Source organism: Daphnia pulicaria, chromosome 4 (assembly GCF_021234035.1).
Source record: "Daphnia pulicaria isolate SC F1-1A chromosome 4, SC_F0-13Bv2, whole genome shotgun sequence".
Taxonomy (NCBI): Eukaryota; Metazoa; Arthropoda; class Branchiopoda; order Diplostraca; family Daphniidae; genus Daphnia; species Daphnia pulicaria.
This window is the reverse complement of record NC_060916.1, coordinates 18,106,843-18,122,405: the sequence shown is the minus strand read 5'-3', so window position 1 is coordinate 18,122,405 and position 15,563 is coordinate 18,106,843. Positions and strand designations below refer to the sequence as shown.

At 38.8% G+C, this 15,563-nt stretch overlaps 1 protein-coding gene across 2 annotated transcripts; it reads right to left on the bottom strand.

The window, feature by feature from the left end:
• Window positions 1–6,399: 6,399 nt before the first annotated feature.
• Window positions 6,400–15,401, bottom strand: LOC124338447. 2 transcript variants are annotated; one of them, XM_046792518.1, is made up of 3 exons: window positions 15,145–15,401; window positions 13,171–13,628; window positions 6,400–13,032 (listed from the first exon to the last, which is right to left on the bottom strand). In XM_046792518.1, the coding sequence occupies exons 1-3, from the start codon at window positions 15,302–15,304 to the stop codon at window positions 8,131–8,133; spliced, it is 5,520 nt and encodes a 1,839-aa protein (XP_046648474.1). In that variant the 5' UTR covers window positions 15,305–15,401; the 3' UTR covers window positions 6,400–8,130. The 2 variants fall into 2 exon arrangements, with proteins under 2 accessions (XP_046648474.1, XP_046648475.1); XM_046792519.1 differs by lacking the exon at window positions 15,145–15,401 and adding an exon at window positions 14,296–14,825.
• Between the last annotated feature and the right edge of the window lie 162 nt (window positions 15,402–15,563).

Here is a 15,563-nt window from a genome sequence, read left to right as displayed (position 1 = left end):
ACACACGCGTTACGGAAATATAATATTCCAAACAGCCCACCGGACAACAAAAGCCATTCAAACGGACAGAACGCATGATTTGAGAAGGCCAGCCAGACGATTGAGCATTTTTAAGGCGAGAAAAATAGAATTAATCGGCAAAATCTGAAATTGAAATTGAAGAATGAGAAATCAAATATAATTCAGAAACACCCAAAAGAGTTATAAAAGCTAACATTGCAAATTTTTTTGATAGGGTAACAAGGCTTAAGGAGCCGCTCGGGCTTAAAAACTGAATTGGATTAACGACGACATCTGGGTAAGGTAATTGTAACAACCTTTCAGAAGCTACAACACCAATAGATGCTGTCCAAGATTGTAACCATCGATGGGGTCACGGTCATCCATAGCATAGAACGATGGAGGTTTAGGGAAGTCGCAGAGAAACCGACAGGAAATAAATTAGACAGATAGTCCATGATATCGGCTAGAGAAGGCGATAAGGTATTCCAATGTTTTTGAGGACACCAATCCATCCATCGCTTCCAAACAAAGGACTTCTAATCCTGATAACTCCAGATGCTGAACTGGAAACTCCTCCACAGCAACCTGTGCGGCTCTAAGGAATTAATAAGAAAAGGATTGAATAAAAAACGTGCTGAATATCTGTAGACACCTGCAAAAGAAAGAGGACAACGGTTGCGACCGCTATAACAGAAACACCAGGACCACATCTACCCGATCAAGTTTAATTTTTTTCAAACAAAAAAGGATTAAGGCAAAGGGAGGAATAGCTTTAGTCTAGCATAGCCTTTCAAATCAGCTCAGTTCGAAGTAAAGGCATTTACTGCAAATGTTCAAGGTTGTGGCAACCAAGAAACAAAACCAAGTTAAGCGTTTCAAGCGGAAGCAAAAAGGTCAATGTCATTTGCCAAATATTTGCCAATTTTCCGAATACATCCGACAAGAGCATATAGTTACTTGGGCCTAAAGAACTCGAGATTCTTCGTCAGCGACGATGTTGGAGTTTCCTGGTAAATGGGGAGAAAAAACATAAATATTAAGGACTCCACACCACAAAACGGCAATTTCAATCAGCGTTAGAGAACGAGTCTCGCCACATTTGTTAATATAAGCGACCGCAGTGGAATTATTCAATAAAATATGGATCGAAATATTAGTCGACGAAGCAGTGTAAACCTGAAGCGCAAACAAAGCGCCCAACAGCTTGATTTCATTAATATGAGTGATTTGTCTTCCAAGACCATGGCCCCAAGACCCTATCACATCACAGACATCTCCGCACCCATGAAAGGAGGCATCGGAGAAAACAATCAAAACGTGGTTGGTAAGAAAAAATTTGCCATCAATCAAAGTCGCTTCTAGCATCCGGTGTGAGCGAGACCAAAATATCTGAATCGGAATGTTAACACTGGCTACCTTTTTTACTGGCAACCGATATGGGTGGCACTGACTACCTACAAGCAACGACACCTGCAACCCAGCAAAGATGGCAACAATGGTCAGAGTGGCTACCTTTTTTCCAATATAAATTTTAAAAAAATGTGTTGGTAAAAATTGTTAGCAACCCTTTGGGTTGTTGGATTGCGAGAAGATATGAAGAATAAATAAAGATTTAAAGGATATAAAACTTAAACAATTAATCTAAAATGAAAAATCTGCTCTGTAATTCATCTTCGACAATCACAGTTTTTTTCAAACAATGAAATCAATGTGGAAAGATACGAAGCAAAACTCTAGAAAATAATCCTTTAAATTAGTTAATCAAAATCCAAAAAGATTTAGTCACACTTCTTATATTGCCTTCGTGTTTTCATTTTCTCTTTTAACAACATTATCAAGAAGCCACCGTAACAGTCCACCGAGATGGATGTAAAAAAACCGAAGTGTTGCGTGAAAGTGCGGAAACCAATTGGCAGTTGAACAAGAAGATCGGATTAGGGAATTGAATGTCTCAACATTCTGTATAGATAAAATTAGTGATTGGATAGGCTATGATTTAAAAAAAAGTATATGTACACGCCATTTCCTTCACGTGGTCGGCAGTCGTTCTCTCTCTCTTTCTCCACGTGGAGTTGGTCTCGTGGTCTATCTGGTTGCTAAGTCTTTCTCAATACTCGTGCGGACGAGAAAACCTGGGATTGATCTCGTTTATGTTCATTTATCATCGGATGGTTCTTATTTTTGAGGATTCATCTCGATTCACATCACTCAACTTTGAGTCTCAACGTCCATCTTTTTTCATCATCGATCCTTGCTTTTATCTCTATGCCAAGAAAGAGAAGCAGTGGAATCAGACGGGCAATACAGGCTGCTGTGTACGAGCAAAATAAAATCTTCGGCAAGAAGCCAACGCACAATTTGGAGAAGCCATTCAACCTCAAGTCGCTGAACCTCAAGTCATTCAACCTCAAGTTGCTGAACCTCAAGTTGCTGAACCTCAAGTTGCTGAACCTCAAGTCGCTTAACCTCAAGCTGTTCAACCTCAAGCGATTAATCAGAAATAAATGGAGGAACACATACGGCAGGCAGTGGGAATTTTCAACATTATTCAAGATCTTCATCGCAGAATACCTCCTCAGCTACTACCACCAGTGAGGATTTTGGCTCAACAGACAGCGGGAAATTTTCGATTTAAAAACGCTATTCAGCCCGTATCAACGAGAGAAGACGAACACGTTCTTCAATTGGCGCATGAAAACGAACACGTTCTTCAGTTGGCGTATAAAGACGAAGCTTAAATCTCATTCGTGTTTCTTGAATTGCATGGTTGACAATTCGAAAGAGTCATTCGGTCGGTAGTTCAGGGAGCTTTCTATGTATTAAGCCAATCGTCAATACAATCATGTTGCTATTCACTATTCAATCATCTCGATAGTTGTCTCTTCTCATACATCATAGTGAATCTCCAAAGCTTACAGTGCGCGTTATCCTCGTGGACTTGGTCAATCTCTACTCTCCTCTCGCATTTCAAGTCAACAGTCGACTGGCTTTTCACTCATCATTCATAGCTGTGAAATCATCAACCTCGTGGCCACGCTTGGCCCAACTCTTTCTCTGGTTACCAAACTTGGTTTCCATCGCTAGTAGCTGACAAGCTAGCATCATCATCTCCGAAATTCACCATTTCATTCGACAAAAATTGCGAGTTGGCTTCCCTAACGTCCAAACGTGGTGGCAATCGCGGTGCAGTTACTCGACTCATCGCCAAAATTCCCGACATCATCGCCGATGCTGCTATGGACAGAGACCGAAATATCCACGAGCTGAACAAGAAGTTGGGAGATCTTCACGACAAGATCAAGGTAGTTGAACGCTCGATACCGAAATCGTTGAACTCCGGCTGACGTGGAGGGTGAAATGGACAGTGCTGGTGTGGTCAATACGGCAGCGATGATTTGAGTCATCTCCCCAAATTCAACCTACCTGATTTCAACGGAAACATCCTCATGTGGAACGCCTTTTTTTATGTTTTTGAAGTAGAGGTACACCAGAAAAAAATTACTCAAACGCTACCAAATTCAACTTTTTGAATTCTCGTCTCTCCGGCGAAGCTAAAGCTCTTCTACTCGGCCTGGTATCGAGAAATGACAACTACACTGTAGCAGTGCTCTATTGAAGAAACGTTTTGGCCAACCGGCTAAAATAATCATGGCTCACATGCGAGCTCTCGTCGCATTGCATAACCCGGAACCGACCGTAACTCACTTCGCAAGTTCGTCGACACTCAAGAATCGCACATCCGCGGTCTAGAAGCACTCAACAAAATGCCAGATTCTTAGGGAGATCTACTTGTCTATATCCTCCTTGACAAGCTCTCAACTGAGCTACGTCGCCACCTGGCTCGACAGAATGCCGCTTCAGAATGGGATTTCGACACTTTACGGAAGAGTCTATTAACCGAAATAGAAATCCTTGAAGATAGTGAGAGTTCATCCATCATCGCTCAAGCCTCCCAAGAATTGGAATGTTATGTTTACGGGAGCAAACTAATCAAATAAGGAGTCGAAGAAAAGAGAAATTCCTCCTGTCCGAAAACTTTACTGTCCGTTTTGTGATGGCGAACACTGGCCTACTGATTGCACTACCGTCAAGACAGTTGAACAACGGTAGGAAGTTGCAAAGACAAAAAGACTTTGTTATAACTGCCTCAGAAAATGCCATCCAGCAGGAACGGAGTCCCTTCTTCGTTTCGTGAATGTCATCGACCTCAACACACTAGCCTCCACAAGCCGAATAAACCTCGAATTATTGGTGCTACTATACTCTCATGGTCTCTTCCAAGAACAATTGCAGCATGGATGCATAACATGGCCCGGGTTCGATCCCCGATGAAGTTAAATTTTAAATTTTTCCCAACCGATAGACGTCCGTTTTTGGACGTCCATGGATTTCCAAGTTTGACGTCCATAGGGGAGGACATTAGTATATCCTGTAAACATCCATAGGAAGTCCAACTTGGATATCCAACTGGATAGGAACTGACATCCATGGTATATCCTATGGATATATCTGTGCTAGTAGGGAAAGAGAAAGACGTAGCCTCATCCATGATAAGAGACCACGCAGAGAATGGAAGTTGGCTGTAATCGAAAATCTCATCCGTAGCACTGATGGCAAAATCCGAGCTGCTGACATCCGCACGGCGAATGGGAAAATGAATCCCCCCATTTCTAAACTCTATCCACTCCAGGTGACTGAGCCGGCCAGCGCTCTGACTGAAATTTCGTCTGGCCCGGCCATCGTTCCAGAACATACACGTCCGGTCCGAAAATGCGCGGCCAAAGCAGCAGTAAAAAAGGATTTTTGAAGAGGAGTAGCAGCCGAAGTAGCTACATTCCCAGTCCGTGAGAATGTCAGAAAATCTTTCATTTTGCTAATCTTCTTTCTAGCCTCCGGCTTTTTACCCTATCGTCTTTTGTTTTCACCACATTCCTTTCTCACCCCCTTCTTCTTCCCCTCTCCCTTAATTTTTCAGTTCGCACCTTCGTTTTGACTTCGGTCAGTCGCACAATTCTGAGCTCTCATTTTCGGATTGTACCAACCTAGCGGATTCACCTTAACATACACAACGTAGGACCACATTATTTAAAAAGAGTTTCATCTCTTATTTGAAGCAAAAGCACATTTCGAAGCCGTGACTCCAAACTCTAGATTTTTACGACAAGTCTATAGAAATATTTCTCAATGTGAAAGAACGAAATTCGTGAGTTGAAGCCAAAGACGTGGAAGACTCACTATCTATGGCTGGATAAAAAAGGAAAATACAGACGCAGTCTACAAGAACTGTGCGGACGAGACACGGGGAGGACAAAAAAGTTCTTAGGACTGGAGGGGATATGGCATATCACGTTCATAAAACGTTAGTGCTGCAATCGTTTTTGCGTTGGAGGAGCTATATACAGAATGTTCTACATCGTAAAAGTGGAGAAGGAATTTTTCAAGTAAAATTGGTAGCACTTTGACGGTCAATAAAAAAAATTGAAAACAATTTCTCTTTCAGGAACCACACTAGTCGTCTTTTTCCATGGTTTCCACCAATGTTATACATACATATGCAGCCTTCCTCCACCTGATATCCCCTCTGTGAGAAAAGGGTCTTTATTTTCCCCAAATCGTCGAAGATGTAAAACTTTTTGTTGCCGAATGTCTAAAATAATGGTAGATTTGTAAATGTTATGAAACGTCGATTGCAAAAGTGTTATTTGAAAAATGTCTTTAATTTATAACATTTCTTGAGAAAAACCGTGAAGAGGGTAAAAAATATTACGGAAACATTAAGAAATTTTGAGAAATCACGGGAAATTTTGGGAATTTGAGAATATCTGAGAAATTACGGGAAGACAAGGTAGCAAACAGGGAAAAATGTCTCGATGTGCATCTTGAAAAGGGTTGGCAACCCAATGGCACATAAGTTTAGTTCCACTAATGCCAAGACATCAGTACGTGACACATGATATCTCTGGTCCTCATAAAACGAAGCAATCAAAATTTCAAGTGGAACACAATCATTGACCACCAGCTGTCCGAGCAGCTGTCCTTCCGTCTATGTAGTATGTCAAAGCACAATCGTATAAAAGGCACAAATTTCGTACTCTTGAGGACGCAGTCGACGCTGCGCTCATAGCAAACAGTGATCTCGCTACTGGCACTTTTGGTGAGGGCGTAATGGCAAATCTGCATCAGATTCTCCACGTAAGACGAGGCCGTGCCTGAAGACAAAACGCACGCTAAAATTGTCGGCTGCATCATCTGAGCTGACCTATTTGGTTTGATGAGGTGCACGACGTTTTCATTTTTAAAACACTAAAAAGTGAAGTAGTGTGTTCCCCCACAATAAATCGAGCTCATCGCAGTCTACCCATTCTGGAATCGCACGAACCAAAATGTACTAGAAAATGTTGTATTCGCAAATGTATTTTCAATTTATATGGTATAAAGTACAAAGATGAATTGTGCACGACTAATCTTTACAGATTACAGGGTAGCCTATAGGCTGTAGAATAAATATAATTTTTTTCTGATTTTAACTAGGAATCCGAGCTTGATCTTCTCTCCATTCAGAGGGCATAATTTTATGGTATGTTATTGTAAAGCCTACTATAATATTATAGGTAGAGGACTTCAGTTCTCTTTTAGCGTCAACACAAAATACGATCAAAAAATGTGTATTAGATTTAATAGATGAGGCTAAAAGTAAATTTGGGTATACGTTCTGTAATCTTCGTATCGTATATTAGTAGTCAAGCAATCTTTCGTGCGGGAGGGAAAGCGCACCTCTATTTCTAGTAGTAGTGCAGCCATTTCAAGAGACTCGCGTCGCTGCAGATGTGATCACGAGTCTCTTTTTGCAATCGCTGCACTATACTACTAGAAATTTAGGAGCGCTTTCCCTCCATTTCTTCTTATAATTATTTTCCTAAGCTTAAAATAACGCGATCGAAGACGAAAAAATATAAGAAAATCCAGCAGGTCTTAATGATTAACATAAATTTATTTCGAAATAAACACAAATGTCTTTCATACAAAAATTAAAAAAAAGAAACAAGTACGGACGGGCCTTATGGGACATAAGGCCCGTGTGATATTGTGGCAATGGTTTTTTTTTTTTTAGGGGGGGGGGGGGGGCGGGGGGGCGGAGAAGTAGGTGCAAGCTTAGTCTCAGCAGGCCCGCGGATAGGGTATAGGGGGACAACACTCCTTACCAGGACGCAGCCAAGCAGCCGATCTTCGTGGCAATAGATTCAATAGAGGTGGCCAACGTCCGAGTTTCCAGTTCGATTAAATCGAATAAAAAAAATGGACGCGAACTGTAATCGTTCTTGCATGGTGGTTTATGAAGTTTTGCCGGTGTCATTATTAGTTTTTTTTTTCCCATTTCAGTCATCTTCAGTTCCCATTTATAATTTGATAACTACATTCCTTCGTTATCAGGTGATATTATTATTTTTATTTTACCTCGATATTCATTTTAGTTTATTTATTATTTATTTTTTTGTAACCGTCCGTCCCGTCCCGTCCGTCATTAACCGTTTATAAAAATATATCCATTTCCTGCCGCCCAAGGGAAGAATGGGAAAAAGAGACGAAGAAGAAGCTTAAGAGGAGACAAAGGGGTGCAGTAGTGCACGGGGTTCCCTCTTTGCTCGGGGCAGGAATCGCAGGATGTACTATACTAGTCTTTGTAAACATCCAAAATGCCGTTTTCTTAAAAATTAACAATAAATAAACTACAATGAAAATCGAGGTAAAAAAAAAATAATAATATCACCAGATAACGAAGAAACGTAGTTATCCAATTATAAAAGGGAACTGAAGATGACTGAAATGGAAAAATAAAACTAATAATGACACCAAAGAAACTCCATAAGCCACCATGCAAGAACAATTACCAGTTCGTGCCCAATTTTTTTTTTTTTTTTCGCTTTAATCGAACTGGCAACTTCGGACGTAAGCCACTCTATTTGCCACAACAAATATGATAGTTAGTTTGTAAAGAAACCTATACGGTATACTACTTAACTTTCATAATCTTAAACTTAAAAGCATTCCTAAATTGTTTCTAACTAGTAGGCCTATCAAAATGTAAGTACGTGGAAATATCCGTTCATCTACGTATCTTCGAGGAAATTATTTCGAAGCTGAATTATTTTCTCTCAAATGTTGTACTCTTTTACGATCTTGGTGTCCTCGAAATCCGGATTGAATTTTTGTCGCAGCAGCATTTTCTAGTTCAGCTGAAGTTACGTTTGATCTGGCAGCTGCATTTCGAATTAAATCGTCGCACTCATATACTATTGTTTTTTCCGCACTAGTATTATCAAGTTCAATTTCATCTGCTTTCTTTGCGTACGTTAATTCAGCTTTGAAATGTTTAACTCGTTTGCGATCTTGATGTCCTCTATAACTCGCTTGAATTTTTGTGGCAGCAGCGTTTTCTAGTTCAACCGAAGATACTTCTGGTTGAGAATGTTTAAGAGCATATTCATCAGAATTAATCTGAAGCGTTCCTTGAACATGCTGATTTTCTTCATTCTCTATTACTATATTTTCGGCTACTTGACCTTTAAGATGCTGTACTCTTTTCCGGTCTTGATGTCCCCGATAACCAGCCTGAATTTTTGTTGCAGCAGCGTTTTCTAGTTCAAACAAAGTTATTACTTCTGGTTGAATAGGTTTAAGAACGCAATCGTCGGAAATAAACGAAATAGATCCTTCATCATAATGTTTTTTGTCATGATCTAATACTTGATTTTCTGCTTTTTGATCTTTAATGTGTCGTACTCTTTTCCGATCTTGATGGCCTCTATAACTCGCTTGAATTTTTGTTGCAGCGTCGTTTTCTTGTTCAAACGAGATTGTTTCTGGTTGAGTAGGTTTTAGAGCAATATCGTCAGAAATTAACTGAATAGATTCAACTGATTGATTTTCTTTTTTGTCTAATACTTCATTTTCTGCTATTTGACCTTTAAGATGTTGTACTCTTTTCCGATCTTGATGCCCCCGATAACTAGCTTGAATTTTTGTTGCAGCAGCGTTTTCTTCTTCAAACGAGGTTACTTCTGGTTGAGTAGATTTAAGAACATAATCATCAGAAATAAACGGAATAGATTCGTCATCAGATTGATTTTCTTCTTTGTCTAATGCTTGATTTTCTGTTATTTGATCTTTAAGATGTTGTACTCTTTTCCGATCTTGATGTCCCCGATAACTAGCTTGAATTTTTGTTGCAGCGGCGTTTTCTTGTTCAAATGAAGTTACTTTTGGTTGATTCGATTTAAGAACATATTCATCGGAAATAAAAGGAATAGATTCTTCATCAGATTGATTTTCTTCATTATTGTCGAATACTTGATATTCTGCTATTTGATTATTGACTTTAAGAAGTTGCACTCTTTTCCGATCTTGATGTCCCCGAAAATTAGCTTGAATTTTTGTTGCAGCAGCGTTTTCTTCTTCAAACAATAAGGATACTTCTGGTTGTGTAGATTTAAGAACATAATCCTCGGAAATAAAAGGAATAGTTTCATTGTCATATGGATTTTCGCTATTGTCTAACATTTGATTTTCGGAAATTTGATTTTTAAGATGTTGTACTCTTTTCCGATCTTGATGTCCCCGATATCCAGCTTGAATTTTTGTTGCAGCGGCGTTTTCTACTTCAATCGAAGTCATGTAAGGTTGAGTCTGTAAAACAAAGTCGTCAGAAGAATTAAGGTCTGTGGTTTTAACAAGTTGAGTTTTATCAATATCCACAATATCAGGATTCGTAATATGATCTTTTAATTCTCTAACTCTTTTACGATCTTGATGTCCCCGATAACCAGCTTGAATTTTTGTTGCTGCAGCATTTTCTACTTCAATCGAAGTAAAATTCACTTGATTACTGTAAATATCTTTGTAAGAATCATTCAAATTAGTTGTTTCATCAAATTGAAGAGTTTCAGTGATAACAGCTGAATTGGGCTGTATACTGTCATAACGTAACTGATCTTTTAAATTTTTTACTCGCTTCCGATCTTGATGTCCTCGATAACTAGATTGAATTTTAGTGGCAGCAAAGTTTTCTTGTTCAGTTGCTAGTAGATTTTGAGTTTCTTCTATGTATTCGTCGGAATCATTTTGAACAATTTCTTTCTCAAAAAGTCGAGGTTCATCGATGCCCACTGCATCAGGGTTGGTTTTTTTATCTTTGAATTGTTTTGTTCTTTTACGATCTTGATGTCCCCGATAACTAGCTTGGATTTTTGTTGCAGCAGCGTTTTCTAGCTCAATTAAAGTTAGATTATGTGGGTTATGTTGGATGATTTCGTGAGAACCAAATAACTTTGTTGCTTCGTCAAACTGAACTTCGTCGCTCTCCAACATACCAGTTGCTGTTATTTTATCTTTCAAATGTTTTACACGTTTTCTGTCTTGCTGTCCACGATAACCAGCTTGAATTTTTGTAGCGGCGGCATTTTCTATTTCGTCGTTTAAATGTTCATCCTCTTCATTGTTCGTTACCTGATTTTCGTCAAACTGATTTTGCATTATTTTTAAACGTTTTCTATCTTGATATACTCGATAACCAGCTTGAATCTTCGTTGCAGCTGCGTTTTCCTGCTCTTCCTCAAAGTTCCGCTTTATCTTAGGAATTTCATCTTGTTCCAAGTAATTATAATTTAAGCTTTGCGGCGAGTTTTCTTTTGGTTGCCAAGATGATTCCAAAAGGCCGTCGTTGGTAGTTTCATTGGATTCGACATACAACTCAAAAACAACCTCTGGATCAGAGGTTACAATTTCGTTTACCGTGTTATCCACTATCGTAGTAGCACTACTATTTTTTTCTTCGTCAGAATTTGTTTCACTTTCCTGGTTATCTTCGATGTTTGATGTGTCTGGTATGGTTGGACTATTGGGAATGTCTGGTATTGAAGATATAATAACATAAGAATCAATAAGCTGAATGTTATTGATTTCTTCTCCATTAGGCATGGATTCTTCTGTAACGTCATTGACTTCGTTGACATTGGCTAATAGTGCCTGAGCAATTTCTTCGTCATTATCATTATTTTGAACTTCGTTGATTTCCCCTTCAGGAGTATTTTCTGAAAAAGGTATAGTGGAGTTAGGTTGAGGTGTATCCGTCATAAATAAAGCAACTGAGGCAATTGTTTCGGTAACGCCAGCAAGAGCTTCAGATAACCCGTCGTCATGATCATTATCCTCTAATGATTTTTCCGATGTAGATTCCAATGCAGAAAACTGATTCCCTTCCATAGAAATATTTCCCTCTGGATTATTGTCCGTTGGTTCGGAGGTATCGTCGTTTGATTTTACAATCTCTTTTTGATCAGAGGCGAGGTTCAAATCTTTGCGCGTCTTGTAGCCACGGAACGAAGATTGAATTTTGATGGCTGCAAGATGTTGCTGTTCTTCTTCTAACTCAATGTCTTTCTGCAATTTGCTCCAGATTTCTTCTTCGTCATCATTAGATGCATCTTGGTCAACCTCTTCAAACAAGGCGTTATCGTCTTGATCTACTGCGACGTTGTTTTCAATCTCTTTTAAATCCGTGTCATCATGGCTATCTCCCGACTCAACGTTTTGTTCATTAGTGTCCTTCAAATGATCCTCATTATCACTAGGGGTAATCATGTTATTCTCCAGTAGGCCTATTGTCGTTTCATCATCTAAATTTGTTGTATTTTCTGTGAGGTCAGCCAAATGATCGCTCAAGTTAGAAACGGTTTCTATCTCTCCTAGTACACACGGGGCCGATTCTGCTGAATTTTCTTCTTGTTGTGGTGCGGCATCTTCCTGTTCAATCCATTCTAAAATGCTCTTTGATATTTCAGAATTGGTTTCTGCTTCGGTTATTGTTGTGTCATTTTCTTCTTCGTCACTTCTTAACATGTTTGCTGAGGCGTCGTAATTGTGCACTTCTTCGGTTTCTGAATTATTTTCTTGACATGCCATAACATCTGAACTTAAAGGTTGGTTAAGATCGTCATCTTCGTTCAATTGAGGACTTGAGATTATGTCTACAAATGGACTATGATTAGAGTCGGACCATTCGTTGTCTTCGGTCACTACAGCTCTTTCATCGGTAGGTATGGTCTCACCCATGTCCGGCGGATAAATGTTTTCCTCTTGGAGATCGACACTAGGCTCAGGATTTTCTGTTAATGGAGCATTTTCCGAAATTTCATCATCGCAATGACTTTCTAATCCCAATGGGTCATCTTGCATTTTTTCAAGTTCAAGTTTATCCTCTGGCATTTCAATATTTGAATAATCAATTTGTTGAGAATCTTCTTCCGTTAAAAGATCATTTTCGATTTCAATGTCAGCTTTTTCTACATACTCATTCATTTCAGGACTGCCTGTTTTTTCAAATTCTTCTTCGAAGCCGTTGTCTTCTAGAGATTCAGCTTCCTTGTCACTTGCTTCGCAATTTTCTTGATCCAGTTGAGCACCTTCTATTGCCCCTGTTGAAAGTACTTCCGTCGCTTCTAAAACAAAGTCCACGGTATTGTCGGAATTAATCATGTTTGATTGAGGAATGTTGTCTCCGTCCTGTTCATTAATTTCATCTATCGGATCAACAGGATCAGTAAAGTCTTGTTCTATTAATGATTCAACAAACTCTTCCGTTTGCGCCTCTAAATTTTCTTCTGTGCAATTAATTTCATCGTCGGTCCTTCCTTCTAAAACTTCTTCCAATACACCATTATCCACGGAGATCTTTTCAACCGATTCCGAGTCAATTACATCGGTATTGTATGTACAAGCTTCTTCCCCATCTGTTTGAACGTTATCATCAATTTCTTTTGTTTTGTCTTCTTCATTGCTTTCTTCTAATTCAATTTTTTCGACTTCCCCCTCGATATGCTCGTTTTCAAATTCTTCTTCCTTGTTCTCAACCAAATCTACCGAGGGCGTGTCGATTTCCGTATTTTGGTTAGTTGCCATTATTTCTCTCCTTGCTCGATGCCCTCGATATGCTGACTGTATTTGAATAGCAGCAAGATTCATCTCATCTGTTACCTAGAAAAAGATTTGAATCCATTAATGGTAGAATGGAAGAACTCAACAAATTCAATGTTCCCTTTCAGGTTATTTCTCGAAAATAGAGTGTACTAAAGTGAGTCTACAGTATCTACAAAATAATTCAATTAAACTTACTTCGTCAATGGGTACTGATGGTAGATCCGGTTCTGAATCGAGAATGTTTGAAGCCGAAGTAACTCGGCGGTTCACATCAAATGAATCCGCTGCTTCTTTAAAATCCTCCGAATTCTTAGGGATTTCTGATGAACCACTGGTTGGTCTACTTAATGATGTGAAAATCACACTTCGAGGAGACTCCAGAGTCTTCGAAGTTACAATAGCAGCTATCGTCACGGGCGAAGAGTCGTGATCTGACATGGACTCGTCTAAGGTTGGCGGAGGGGACATATCACCTTCCCTTTCAGTTTTCTCTTCGTTTAGTTCCAGCAACTCTTTTTCAAAATCATCCGTTTCTTTAATTTCTTCATTGAGTTGGTCGTTGTCACTCCTTCTAGCTGGACTTGTGCTAACCGAGTTTCTCTTTATTGATAAAGAAGTTGCAGCATGCGATCCTGGAAAGGAGTTTGGATCGGCTAAATATGAAAAAAAAAAATAATAAATTATTATTATTATAAAAAAAGGATTAATTATGACCGGTTGTGTGAAACAATTAGTACTGATAGTACCATACTCAGAATTTCCTCTTCCCATCATGTTTTTTATGTTTTACTTTATATCGATAATTTGTCAATCAAATAGATTGTAAGCGATGCATATGTGTTTGTGCACATATTGCACATATTATTATTCAATGTTTCCCGAATTAAGTGCAACTTGTCCCTCAAAATTCCTTTTAGCAAAATCAATTTAGAAATAACTAGCCTAGTAAAATACTGTAGTTCGCACGGGAGTTTCAAATTTTTACGCTATGTGCGGAAGACTATTACAAACATACTGTATCAAATCAAGACAAAAGTTTTTTTTACGATTATTTTTATTTTTCGGGACTTCCGTCGAACTGCCTAACTTGGGACCGTGTCCAAGATGGGAACGGTCTCCTTATTATGAACTGTATTACAGCCAAAAGAAAGACCGCCCCCCTCCAACCAACCCCCCCCCCCCCCCGAAAATACCTTCCCAAATACATTAGAATTGCCATGGTGATATGTTAATCCACAATTTGGAGAATATCCTTTAATTTTAACAAATCCACGAAATGATTTTTACCAACAAATTAAGAAAATGAAGAATTTGACTCACATTTGCGACAAAGTGAAAGACCACACCCCATTTTGCAGTATTAACCAGAATAACTGAGTCTATTTATAGAATCCTACAACAACTGAAGTGCGCACAGCAAAAGTTTTTTTTTCCGGAAAGTCACTTGTTCACTTCCGTCGATGATTCTTTTTTCTGTATTTGAAGAATTTGTGTCAAATTTTCAAAAGAATATTTACAAAAATATTTCACTATCAATTTCGATATAGTAAAACTGTGATCCACAAATTTGGATTTCGTTTAAAAGAAAATTTGCACTTCATGTCGTCATCGTCCAGAGTTGGCTTGGCCAATTGCTGACGTCGGGTTCCAAATGTAGTAACGGATTATATAATGGTCAAATGCATATGTATTTCCAATGAGTATAATAAGTAAAAAATGTCTGGTATTCGCCGAATAACTGAGGTATTTCGAAACAAAACAACTTAACACACCATCCTCTGCCACTGCTATTTAACTACTGCCAGCTTCTCTAGCTTTAACCGTCTAACGACAGAAATGAAAGCTGTGTGGTCCTCTATAGTCTACACCACGCATCATAATGAAAAAAAGTACTGACTGAACAAATCTTAAAGATGTTCTATATATAAATTCAAATAAAGTTGAGAATGAGAAATACTCGCATGTCCGTCTGTAAAATGCGAAAAAATGTACATAAACTGATAAGTTAAGGCCGAAGCCACAAAGAGAACGCAATCGCGAAAATTTAGCTGTGTTTCGCAACACACAGCAATTAATTCAATTAGAAAAAATGATAATTAAATTAAACCAAATTAGACAAACATACATTCAACAACTTTCTTACATCTTTATGAAATTCAATTTACTTACTTCCGTTTCTTGCTTCGACAAGTTGATGGAAAAAATCTGCAGCAAACTCATAAACGTTATCTGGTTGTTTGCAAAGGATTTCTTTGGTCAAGCAAAACATCAAGTGATCTAGCGTTTCAGGGATTTTCATCTTGTGACATAACAGATTTGCTTGGCTCATTGTAGATTCCCAGTTGAAATGTAATACGATTCACAGCGAAGCGGCAACTGCCTTAGTGGCTAAATGGTGCACTTGCCAAACAAGCAATGGTTTACTTGAGACAAACCTTGGACAATACAACTCCAAACTTCTAGCGGTTGCCATGGAGCCACACTCGAAACATTATTTCAAAACGGTCTTGAAGCATTGCATCGCTAAACCACGCCAGACCAACTGATGGAATAAATGAATCCGAACACAAACAGTCTCCTAGCAACAC